General features: G+C 37.4%; 1 protein-coding gene across 1 annotated transcript in view; it reads left to right on the plus strand.

Moving 5' to 3' along the window:
- Positions 1-13,847, plus strand: part of LOC135198224 (uncharacterized) — a 1,334,440-nt gene that overhangs the window by 796,978 nt on the left and 523,615 nt on the right. The window contains exons 5-6 of the mRNA XM_064225797.1: positions 11,482-11,661; positions 12,043-12,288. Coding sequence (XP_064081867.1) covers positions 11,482-11,661; positions 12,043-12,288 — 426 coding nt within the window. The remainder of the gene's footprint in view (positions 1-11,481; positions 11,662-12,042; positions 12,289-13,847) is intronic.

The following is a 13,847-nucleotide window of genomic DNA, read 5'->3' on the forward strand; positions in this document are numbered from 1 at the left end:
TTTCCCATTTTAAACCTTCTAGTTTAAAAACTCTTAAGGTGAAGGATGTTAACACGTAAACCCAGAAGATTTCAAAACGTATATAAGAAGTATTTTAGTGCATCCAAGTTCGGAAGTGTATATGCGCGTGTATGTGTGTATGGTGCAAGTTTATATTTTTAGCTCCAGAAGGATAACCAATGCTATCAGTTGTTTCCTTGAGAGACCTTTTTAGTAGGGCTTATCTCGGACTTTGACGATACGAGGGATTTGTGATCCCCTGAAAGAGCCCACTTTCTTCCTGGGCTTTTGAGGGGAAGTCTTTCATCTCGCCGAAAGGTTTTGTTCGCGCTCGTTAAATCTCGTGCAGAGCATTTTTATTATTTTTCCAGTGATTTGTTTCTGCGTCGTCGTACGTCTGAGTTTTCTGAGAAAATGCTTTTCTCCTCGTCGGGAATTATTGGTGATGGTTGCCGGTGCTTGTCTTTTATCCAAGCTGACCACCATTTCGGTGTTGCTGTGGCGTTTCCCAACCGCAGAGTTTCATGCATTGCTTTTACAAAGAGAATTTCGGTGGGTTCTATCGCACTTTTTTTTTCTCTCTCGTTAAAAGAGAAATGTGTTGTTGTTGTTTTCATATATTTCCTGTGTTCATATTAATTGCTTTTCTTCGTAAATTTTTTCTCGTCAGTATTAACTACTACTGAAGTAATCGTTCGTGTTATTATATGTATTTTTATGCACAGTTCCATATATAAATCATCAGTTATGTATATTGTGCTTTACGTCAAGAAATAGTTGTAAAGTTTTTTCTTTCTGAAGAGGGGAGTTATTTTGTCACAAATATGAATGTCGTGTCATGTAACACAGCAGAAATAAATTTGGCCAAGTATTGCTGGAATGTTTGCATTTTCCCTGACGTCCATTATTTATTGCAGTAGTTCACTTACTTTGAGAGTAAACTGTTATGTTTTCTTAATATTGTAATATATTGCTGTTGTCATTTACATGGATTGGATATTAGAAAGAGGGAGAGAGTGACTATCTTACGAATGGTTTCACTCCGGTGGGGTAAGAATGACCTCGTCTAGGCACTCTCAGTCAGATGGCACGTATATGTTTTGATGGAGTAATTAACGCACATCTCTGATATTTCTTCTTCTCTCTTCTTCGCTGCTTTCCCATAATCGCAACCCATAACGGTTGACTAACAAGTGTGTACAGAATTGATTGTTTAGGTCCGAGGAGGCATACTCGATTACTGGGAATGTTGTTGGAGATTAAGCTAGCCTTATGCCAGCACGGGCTCTTGCTCATAAAACAGTCCGTAGAAAACTGGGAAACGTCCATTCTTCCTTTCTAGACTGGTTCAAGAGCCGAACATTGGTCCCTTAGAATGTGAGTTATCTGCTCTTCTCGCTGTGCCACGAGGATTTACGAAGAAAAGGGGTATCGCCATTTCAAGGCTACCTCCTTAAATACCGTAGATTTTTGGTTTGTACAGTCTGCATTGTTTTACATATTTTGATCTTTGTTTGGAAGTTTATTTGGATAGAACAAGTCACATGCTTTCATATAAATGTATGCATATATAGTGCGCACGCTGTAGATATCGAATTTACATTTAGTACTACTTATTTATTTGTATTTTTAATTGCCATCATATTTCTTTCATCTTTGTCATAATTTGCTTTGTCAGCGGCAAAATTTATTGGTTCATTGCGTGACAGTGGTATAAGGTCGCACTGTACTTTTCCTGATGGTGTAATAGCAGTAAGATTTTATCACCCGTAATTCACATAAAGTTTCGTGAATGTGTGACATGTTTCACGCCAGAGCTTGGGCCTAATTGGAAATTTTACTTTTTAATGTGCAGATGAAGTGTAGGGGACAATTTTCGGTGATAAGTTTCTCGTGATGCTTTTAAATAGGTCCAGCGGCAGACAGGCTTACGACCATTATCAGCTGGATTCTCGTATTGGCATTAATGTAATGCATTAAATGAAGAGTGCGCTATTTTCATGTTGATTTTATTGTCCATTTCACTAATGAGTTTTTTAGGACTTCTATTTATTTAATAATATTTGAGCAGTATAATTCGTAAACCTTCATAGCTATTTTATTTATTTATTTATTTATTATTTGAAGATTTATAGATGAAAACAAGCACGCCATAATGGAACAAGCACACGAAAGGTCAGTACCATACAGAGCGAGCTTTACTTGGATAGAATGCCCATATGTGAATACTTGAAACCAGAGAAAACAACAGTAAATTGATAAATCAACAGACATGATTGTGCACTGACATTTACTGCTATAAACGTCAGAAAACGACGGAAGGTCAATGCTTTTTGCCACCTTAAAACAGCCTCTCGTAAACATAAAATGAACTTTACCCTTTGTAACATGTCAGGAAGATTGTTCCGCACTGTTTTCACAAGTTATTTCTTGCTCCTCATTTCCGGAGACGTGTTTTACTGTCTCGTATATAGTAGTAAAACCGTCAGAAGATATAACTAAGAAAAAAATTAATTGGACGTCAAATACACGTGCACACACATACACAGTATGAGTGTTATATATATATATATTATATATATATATATATATATCTATATATATATATATTATAATATTATAATATATATACTATAATATATATATATATACATATATATGGCTCCTTACGTATGCGGGAACAAAAAGTAACCAAAAGGCCAATGCAAAGACAGAATTGCATATACATAAAACATTATTACTGTGTAACCTCTTCACCATTCTATTCTATGTACCAAACCAGCTATCTTATATTTGAAAGCAATGGTAAGACAGATGGTCTACTTATTTTGCCATTAACAAGAAATACAAGAGTGTCCGACCACTTGTATCGGTTTGGTGTTCTATATTTCCACATACATCAGAGAATGGCATTTATCTGAACTACACAGGAGTTATTTAACTACACCGAGAATTATACGGTTTTGCTGTTGGGTATTGAAGCTCCAGATTGTACGTGGCTGGTGTAACCTGCTGTCTGTTGAGCTTGAGTTCATTGTGGTGCACTGCCATTTATAGGATGCTGCTCAGTGTGAATATGGACTTGAGGGTAATCCCACTGCCATGTTGCAAAAACATGATGCATATACCTATCCACAAAATTAGTTTTTCAAAGAAATGTAGCTGTTTTGCAAGTTTTAGTTATTATCCCTTTTAATCGTGCGGATTATGTGGATTATGATCAGATTTTTACCCATTTCAATTTTTAATAACCTTCATGATTGAAATTCATCCTCATACCTGTCAATGCGGCTTTGAATAACCAAGGTCGAGACCTTGTGAATGACCGCATGGGTCCCAGTATTTGGCCTATGGCCCGACATCCCCCTTCACTCCATCCTCCGAGTGGAAAATGTCACCGTAAGACTAGAATGACATTATTTATTAACGTATCAACTTTTTTTTCTCATTTTGAATTTTTATTTGATCTGAAGCAATGGGTTTGAAAATCAATATTGTTTTCGTTATCATGATTATTCACAAAGTATGTGCCTCCATTTATATGGGTCAAACTAGAAGTGCCGATAACTTGGTCAGAAGCCTTGCACAGATTAGAATTCCGATTTAGAAAAGAAAATACAAGAAAACTAAGAGACATAAATATTCTGATAAAGTAGCCATAGAAATTGAATGAGTTATTATGCAAATGAATCAGCTTAGAAATAGGCTCAACAAAATACAGTGGTAGTGCATGGGACTGGAGTTGTCATTTCTTCATAAACATCCGCGCGAATATCCGTAGCGCTGCCAGAAAGTCACAGTTTGTTCGTAAAGGGAAAGAAAATCCTCATTTGTTTGTCTTTCTCGACATCTTGGACCCTCGCGGTGCTTGCTCTTTGCGAAAATGAACATGCTCGAAGCAAAGAGGGATATGCATTAAGTCTATCAAATGGGGTTTTTATTGTGGATAAAAGCATTTGGAAGGCTATTAAACATTGAATACATTGATGTTGTTCTGAAACATGAATACCCATATTGCAAAATGTAGAGTGCATTGTAAGTATTTACTATGAGGAAACAGATGCAAGTATTCAATATTCTTCTATACAAGGGGTTGAATTGTATTCTTTTGGTAATATAATTAAAACACCACCTTTTATTATATACGATGCTCGGTTTCCATGCCATCAGCAAAATGAAAATGAATGAATGCTAGGTATAAACATCCTCTCTCTTATTTTGTGGATTTCTGTTATGCTCACCGATTCATGGGCGTCTGTGGATTATTTCTATAATAAGTCAAAAATATTGCTTTTTTATTGGCATTGTAACGTTAATGTGCTGGGCAATAAGTGTATTTAGCTATTTGCGTTACTGTGTATACGTGAATGATATTTATTGTCAGCATCGTTTTCCGAATTTATATTTTCATATTTTCTCTGCCATGAGGAAGACTGTGGCGCCTGTCATTCCGGACAGTTTGTAAAAGATGAATCGAGAAGAGTTGGTGGAAAGTTGAATTTCTCTCTCTCTCTCTCTCTCTCTCTCTCTCTCTCTCTCTCTCTCTCTCTTTAAGGGTAGAGACGTGCATGAGTTGTATATTTTTGTACCTTGATGTATATGATGTTATTTTTGTTATATCTTAAGGATGTTTAGATGCAAGTAAATTTTCCCACTGAATTTAAGCATTACAGAATTTTGCTAAATTCGGTTTTATTTTTAATTCCCTTGTGGAGCCTGCATTATAGATGTTTCATTATTAGTTAGGAGTTTTTTTTATGTTTTGTAACAAGATTATATACATTTTTAAAATTTTCTTTAGTATTTGCAACTGTCTACATAATGTCAAAAAAATTTGTAGTTGGCATAACCTTTTCGCACGAATCTAAAAAAAGCTGAGTCGTTTGAAGGAAGTTTTAGAGCATGTTTAAACCAAATAATTCATCGAGAAGGTGGGTATGCGTCTGTGTAAATGTGTCGTTTTTAAAGGAGTTCCATAGTATGAAATATGATCCTCAAAGAATTACCCTTGGCCGTCTGTGAGATGCTCAGATGTTCCTGCAAGCAATTAATCACGCACTCAAGGATCCTCCTTCCTTCCGGTTGAGATGGAACATCCTCCCAAGCGAAAATATGGAGAGAGAGAGGAGAGAGAGAGAGAGAGAGAGAGAGAGAGAGAGAGAGAGAGAGAGGTGGATTATACTGGATTCCTGTTGTTTTCCTGTAATGGGGTTTTGTCTCTAATTTTTTTGCGGAAGTTTTTCATTTGTTTCCTCATGGCGGGATCGTTTTGAAAAATGACGTAGTGGTGTTGTGTACGTGAGAGTATTGTTGTTGCTGTGATGAGACACACACAGTTCAGAACTTGACATGATGTCATGCTACCTCGAATTAGTCATATTCGATTAACAATAGCGATCACGTATTACATTTAGTTATGAAATTAATTTTTAAGAATCCGGTACGTACTTGCAATGATTTCATTCCATCACTACCTAACTCCCATGATTTTCCGCGCTGTTATTATTGAATTCTATTGGGCATTAATATCTATTTTTTTGCTAGTGAATATTTATTTTTACAAGATATGTGAAATGTTGGGGTATGACAATGTAAAAATATTGTAACATTTGCTTCCCTGACAATGTTGTCATTTTCATCATACCACATTTGATGGCCATAGTTGTTGCCGTGCCTTATTACAGAGTTTAGTAATCTATTTTCATTCTGCCCCGATAAGTGTTAACTTGTTGTGAAGGGCAATACATTCAAGAAGTTTTTTGTCAACTCTGAAATATGCTGATTGGAGGTAATGACTCTATTATAGTACTCATACTGAACCTTGTATTTTTTTATGCTTGTTACTGATTAGAGAACGGTTTGTCACTGAGAATGTTTTGAATTCTCATAGTTATGATATATAAAAGGAAGTGGCTTTTTTATATAGTATAATCGGAAAAGTACTATATCGTATATTCAGAATTTTAAGCTACGTTCGGATTCCAGATGGCCCAGATTCCTTGCATTTACACTTTTCGATGTTTTTTAACCGGTTTCCAGCGGGTGCCAGAAGGTTTATCCTACTATTAAGACCTCAAGTTTGTCATTTTGTAGAATTTAATTTGCTGATGATTACTCGATATGTCCCTGAAAGTTAAGCTTATGTTCCAATATGGGGACATGAGAGGCACTGTTTTGTTGAAAATATGGGTTTAAGACGAATGAGTGTTACATTACCATGTCTTTTTAATATGTTCCTTGTGGAGAGGTTGATATTGCTTGACGATAGAATATAAGTTAGCGTTCATTGGGAAAAGTTGCTGAGGAAGGTTAAAGAGATTAATATAATTTGTTCGTAAGAAAAGAAGGAAAGTAAATGACGGTGGAGTTGAAGTGACTGATTCGTGTGGGTATTTCAAAGTAAATGCAACAATAAGAGGAATTGCAGAAGTTCCAGAGTGAATCCAAAGGTAAGAGAAATTGATAAGTAAGAGTTAGTTCTAGGGTCAATGACCGCTAAGCAAATACTATAATAAGAGAAATAACGGGAGTTCGAAAGTAAACACAGTGAGAGAAATGAAGGAAGTTCCATATGCAGATGAGACAATGATGAATTGCATGATGGATGGAGAGGGCTTGAGCATTCCCACACAATCCCCGGGAGAAGATTAGGTGATGATATTACAGTAGGTGGGCCCCTGTGGTCATCAGAAGGGTTGGAAGACCCAAGACCTCCGTGGATAAGGAGTGAGGAGGAAGGCCGGAGATGAGAGGAGATTTGTGGCAGATAAAGCACAGGAAAGACAAGACCTGATCCGCTCCAAATGCTCATTGCAAAACCTTACTCCCTTTTTTTCTGGTAGTCGCAACTAACTAACATAACAGCTCGCCCTTCACACATTCCGGCATTACAGTTCTCGTCTCTTCTCCTGTTAATCGTTGGACACAAGCAGATCACGTATTGCTCGATTAGTTTAGTTCTCCCCTCCCTCTTCCGTGATTTGCAAATTACTCCCTGATTTTATTCCCCTTGTTTTTAATAATTTCTGTAATTAAGTAGTGATAAATCGCTGCCTGAGGTAAACACTTTTTATCTTTCATACTTTTCCCCGCCTTTTTTTAAAACATTTCCTACGCGGAACCAGAAGAATTTATTTCTGGTGATAGAAAGTCATTTCTCTATATAATGTGATTCGGATCCCACAATAAGCTGTAGGTCCCGTTGCTAGATAACCAATTGGTTCCTAGCCACGTAAAAATATCTAATCCTTCGGCCCAGCCCTAGGAGAGCTGTAATCAGCTCAGTGGTCGTGTAAAACCAAGATATACTTAACTTGACCACTAAATTGAAATAAACGGCGACAAAAAGCCCACTAGCCCCGAACAAACGCCGTCTTTCTGATGTCGTTTTTGCGCTCTGCTTCTTCACTCTCACGAATCTTGACATCATATTCACGTGAAAGTCTTCCGTATGTTATTCGCGTAGACGGCAATGAATAAACCATGAGGAGGCAAACCTCCTCATGGGGGATTTCAGTTTTTCGCTTGAACTCTTAAATGTGAAAGTTGAGATAATAATGTTGTCGGGTCATGATTAAACAGTTACCGAAATAAAAAAGAGGCTACAAACGATGAATGAAATAATGAATTTAAATAAAAAAAAAAAAAAAAAACGCGCCGTGAGAGGGGATGATGTGATTGAACTGGTATCGATATGGATTCACCAGAGAAATTGGTTTATGGGAAAAATGAGATAATTGGAATTGCGTTGATTGCATTGGGAAATAACAAAAACAGGGGAAGGGTTAGTTGATCACGTGTAGATGAACATATATGGATAACAAGGTGAATTTCAATCACTTGGGTTTATTGGAGAGAGAGAGAGAGAGAGAGAGAGAGATGCATTATACTGGATTCCTGTTGTCCCTCTATGTATGCGGGGGATAGTGCAGTCAGTGCACCTCATGCGGTGTACCGTAGGCACTACTTAAAGTTCTTTACAGCGTTCAGTAGAGTTCCCGTAGAGGGGGCGTGGTTAGTGCAGTCAATGCCCCTCATGTGGAGCACTGTAGACAATTCTTAAGGTTCTTTGCAGCATCCCTTGGCCCCCTAGCTGCTACTCCTTTCGTTCTTGTTACTGTACCTCCGTTCATATTCTCTCTCTTCCATTTTATTTTCCAGGGCCCTCTCCTAACAATTTGTTCATTGTGCAACTGCGAGGTTTTCCGCCTTTTACTCCTTCCAAACCTTTTTATTGTCAATTTCCATTTCAGCGCATAATGATTCTCTCTCTCTCTCTCTCTCTCTCTCTCTCTCTCTCTCTCTCTCTCTCTCTCTCTCGTGTACATCCGACAAGCCACGGAGATCCTCTTGTTATGTAAAAAGATTCTGTATGGAAGATGATTGGCCTTGATCATTAATTAATATCTTTTGGTCGCCTTGTGCACACGAAATTCTTAATGGCTGAGTGTTGGTCCTCAATTTTCCATTTACTTTTATGTAAACTCAGTTATCTGATAATAACATTCAGAGCGTCACTGCTAGGACAAGCATAGTCATTTTATTTATTAATGAATCACCATTATTATTTTCCAAAATGAAAAAGATTCTTGAAATATATAGCCAATACCGAAGCATTTAAACCACCAAAAATGTGTTTTTTATAATATGGGATACAGGGTTTCCATGGCACACGTCATCACCTGAGCTGAATTTCCCAGAAGTTAGTCTCTGTGGGATGACTGATTTACGAGTATTAGGATGAGTAAATAAATACGCCGAAGAATTGGATCATCAGTGACATGAAGAGCAAAGAAAATCATAATTAATTTATTTAGATTATTTATAGATCCCTTCACACGTTGCATCAATAAAATATATAAAATGGATAAAACGAGAGGAAAAACTGAATTATTTATTTAAAATGGATAAAACTAGGGGAAAAACTGAATTATATCTTTTGAAGAAAACCAGCCCCCTCAACAAACATAAAAAATCCAGTTGTTGTATATATAACATCCTCTCCCAGGACGTTCTGGGAAAGAAAGTAATTGGCCTCTTCATCCTTGCAGTCATACAGGAAATTACTTCTCAAATCCCCAAGGCTGGGACAGACAGTCAGTAACTGCTGTACAGTTAGGGGATCAAATGGACATTTCAGAATGACTGGGGTTGTCCCACTGTTAAAAATCCTCGACTTGAAAATGTGGGTTAATCATTATGTGGTAAAGGGCAGTCTTCCATGTTTCATCAAGTTCTGTTCACATATTTGTGAATATCCTTCTAATGCACACACGCTCACATTGAACACATGCACACAGATATGTGGAAATGTGACCTCCAGGCTCCATTGGAAGATGATGAGGAGTACAAGATTGCAGTGAAGGAATTAATATAGTAGAGAGACTTCCTTTTCATGTTGTCATTGTCTGTCATAATAGTACCAATTACTTCATAAGAAATGGAGAGGAATTAAAAAGCTGATGTTTTAGTTTCTCCGACCAATCACACACACACACACACACACACACACACACACACACACACACACACACCCTGTCACAAAGTGTGTTTGAGATGCATTGGTACACTGATGGTAGTTTGGCTGATCGGATTGTGTAAGGTTTGTTTCGGTTGAGAGAGTGGTTCTATAGGAATGGTTGCGTGGAATATTTTTTTTTCAAATTGGAAAGCTGACCGTAAAAATTATAAGAGCATAAAATAGTCTGGTATACTAGTGAAGGTTTGTGTTTTGATTTTCATTGAGAAAGTAAGATACAGAGCGTAAGTATTGATAGAATGATAGGAATAAGGTGCAGACATGGTTGATGATGAGTGGATTGAATAAAACTGAATTAAGGATTAGAGAATAAAGGGGGTGTTATGAGCTTTGAGAGTAATAGGGAAAAACTGTGAAAGGTACTATAGGCTTCATGGACCCAGAAAGGACTTTTGATAGAGCTGATGTGAATGCACTGTATGGGTTGCAGAGGATGTGATAGGTATATAGAGCAATTTGTTTTATGTGTATAGAAGATCCTCAGGTAAAATTCCCTAAGAATATGAAGTCGCAAGAGTTCACTATATTCTTTTTTTTTCCCATCTGTCCACCCACCTGTGATGTTTGCGTATGGTAACACTACGTCCCGGGCTTGAGATAGTTACGCTATGTGTAAGTTTTAGGCAATTAAAAAGATATCTGGGTGTGCATTAGCAACTGAAAAATGTTTTAATAATTTATATATGCGAATTACACCGTTAATATCGAAATAGGATATTATTATAATTGTTGAACGTAGTGTTACCATACGCAAACACCACAGGCGGATGGACAGACGAAAAATAACAGAGTATAGTTTTATGTAAAACTATGTGAGAAAAGTTTGTGTAATATTTCCATGGCTGTGTAATATTTGTATGAATATGATGTGAGAAGCCAGAGAAATAGCAGACGGAGGAAGTGACATGTCATGGTATAAGAAAAGGTATCGTGAATGGGACGTGCAATGGCTGACGTTTGCAGTACTTTGAAAGTGTCTGTAAGAGGAGGAAGCCTTAATTGACCTTTAGCAAAAGTGACGTTATGAGGGTAACTCGAGGCCAGAAAGACGAAACACTGTATGTTAGAAGAATGAAAGCAGTTGATTCTTGAAGCTAATTTAAGGTAACTGTAATTGATGCGAAAAGTTATGAGTCAAAGAAAATGTAAACCAAGGAAGTCAGCAGAGCCAGCGAAAGGGTTTGGCAGAGAGAGAAGTATAATAATTGTGGAAGCAACAGTGTGAAAGCATGAAGGATTTTTTATGCTGGAAAGCTTAAGGTGGAATTGTTTGCAATTTTAAAAGGAGTAACAATGGTTGAAAGGGTCAGAAATGTTGATGTAACAAAATAAGGTTAACATAGGTACCATTATGGATGGGTATTTTAAGGGTGTGGTCATTTGAAAAAATAAGGGCACTATAACATGCAAGGTAAAGGTTATTGGTGCAGTATCTGTATGGATGTTGGACACTGTGCTGGTAAGTCTTTTGTGTAGGTATTTGAGACAGAAGTTGTGGAAATTGATTCATTAGCCAAGGGATGAAAAGGACATTATTTGTTATACTGCATCTCTCAAGAGCCACCCACATTTGAGGAACAGATGATTGATGTAGAAAGGAGACGTTGGTCTTTATATTAGAAAAAATTATTTGAAAAGTCACATTTAAATATTTGTAAGTTGCGTGAATATTTGATAAATGAGTACTCGTATAACATGATTAAAATCCTAGCAGTTTCATTTTGTTATATGCTACTAGATCACACCGTATGTTTGCACAGTTAACGATTATCATGTAAATCTCATGAACATGATGGCCATTTCCATGGCAAGGTGTAGTATATTGCCTCATATCAAGGAATAAGTAGATCGCTCTTGTTTTCAACTTATGCCATCGAGTATGTATCGCGTTTTATTTATTGGTAATTTTTGGTTGTTCTTATTCATTGTTGACTCTTTTGCAGATATTAGTGTTTTCGTTAGGCCGCACTCTATGGACTGTTACTGAACATGGCTCTGCAACAACTTCTTCAAGAAGTTCCGATGGTTGTGCTAATCCCATATCTTCAAGTCTGAGGTCTACTTTGGCTGCCATGACACATAATGTACCTGCTCATCGACTATCGCTAATAGATATATTTCAGGTTAGTTACAGTTTTTTGGGTAATCAAAGTTCCTTTAAGGAATATAGTCTTTTATTTGTTAATATTTGCACTATGTTAGACAGTTTTTCTCTTTTTTTAAAATTTAGTGGAGTTATGCTGGAAGTTTCCACAATATATTGCTTTTCATAACGTTAACTGAATCATATGAAAGTATTTCGTTGTTTTATGCTATAATGACTGTATTTTAGTAGATTAAATCATTGTGAAATACAGAAAAGGCTTTGTCTACTCCTGGTTGTCTTAGCGTAGTGATAGTGTATGATTATTGTACTTAAGGACAAGAAGATTTAGCAGTGTAGTTATAAAATTTAAAAGGGTTATGATCTACTTTTTTCTTAACACTTTGGTCGTCCTGTATAGCTTCTTGTTGAAAGACTAGACGGCCGTGATCGACTGAATTATACAGCGACAATTCGATCTCTGTACGAAGAAGTGTTAGGCCCATCGCTGCGCTCACCTCAACCTCAAGATCACTTCACACGCGAAAGGTCATACTCCGCATTGGACGCCAAGTCTTCCTCGGCCAAGCGGTTGTCTAGAAGTCCCACTTGGAGCACAAGAAAAGCAACCAGTTCGGAGAACTTGCACCATCCGCAGCTTTCTTTCGTATGTTTACGTATTCTCTTGTTCATGTTTATATATACAGTTTCATTATGTGGATCTACCTTCACTGACAAAAGGGCTGTCTTGCAGACATTCAAAGCAGTTGCTATAAAAAACCTATAACTGATTCACTTAAGGTAGATTCTCGGATGAGCCTTATTCTTACGAGACGTTTGTTTGGTGGCTGCTGATTGGCTGGTACCGGGAGGTAGGCAGCTCCCAGCCAATCAGCGGCCGCCAAACTAACGTCTCGTAGGCATAGGGCCCAACCAAGAATCTACCTTAAGTGAACCAGTTATAGTATGTTCAACTATTCGTTATCCGGCACCTTTATGGAATTTAAATAAAGCTATAGATATGTCAACTAATTTCTTTCTTTTTTACTTCTCTGATATTTTTAAGTGGTATTTTATTATTTCAAAGAAATAAATACTTAATTTTAGGGTTTTATATATTAGATGTAATTTTAGTGTTTTAAATAGATTTCTTATCATTTTGGATAATAAGAATTATAGGTCAAATTCATCTGTGTATATATATATATATATATATATATATATATATATATATATATATATATATATATATATCTGTGACGGTACTTACTTTCTTTGCACAGATCTAAGGTAACGTGTGCCGTGGAGGCTGTACTTTGGGGAATTAGGTAAAGGGGTTCTGTTAGGATGAGAAATTAATTGATATGTTTCTTTGCATTAAGTTTATTCTTCGTAGGGGTTCTTACAAATGTCTTTCCACCTTCTGAGTTACTGGGCTCTTGGACTGATAAAACTTAATTGGCACTTGTTGCAATTACGAATCTATAGGCACGAGGGAAATTTACTGAGTATTGATTGTCACTTTCACTGTCTTTGATTGCTTCGCACACCACACTTTTGCACTTGTTCTTCTTCTGGGGATTCTTCTGTCTTTCTCTGTTTCACGGCCATGCCACTGCAGTTCTCCCCTCAGGCTCCCCGGTTGTTCTCTCTCTTGGCTTCTCTGTTCCCCTTTTTTCTCTGCTCTGTCCTTTCTGCCTGCTCTCTCTCTGTCTCGCCTTTTTGTTCAGTTGAAATCTCCTTAGCCCCGCCTTTGGATTTTTGGATTCTGACTGGGTGTGGCATTTTCTGAAAGACTTTTGTCTCTTAGTGGCTACTAACTTCATACGAGACCGCCTTCCTGTCAGGTCTTCTACAGTAATTCGTAGGCTTTGAATTTGTATACGCCTCCTTCTTCATGTCCTGGCTTCTTAGGGGCGTATCCCTTTAGTAACCTCATAGGTCATTCGTTGATACCCCTTTTGGGCTGTCTTATGACCAACACTCATGGCTTTTGATTCGTCGATACTAGAGGCCTACCTTTGGGAGGGTGGAGCTTTTAAGAATTTGGTACTTCCCTCTTTCTAACAACGGGTCATAGAATTCCTTTTTAACGTATGCCAGATGGCTCTCTCTGACCTGTTCACGAAGGGAACGCCGATTAGTCATAGGCGCTAATGAGAGTAGTTTCCAATTTCTCGAATATGCCTGGGCGATATCTCTCATCGACCATAATCTCTTGTTGGT

Source organism: Macrobrachium nipponense, chromosome 22, assembly GCF_015104395.2.
Source record: "Macrobrachium nipponense isolate FS-2020 chromosome 22, ASM1510439v2, whole genome shotgun sequence".
NCBI classification, from domain to species: Eukaryota; Metazoa; Arthropoda; class Malacostraca; order Decapoda; family Palaemonidae; genus Macrobrachium; species Macrobrachium nipponense.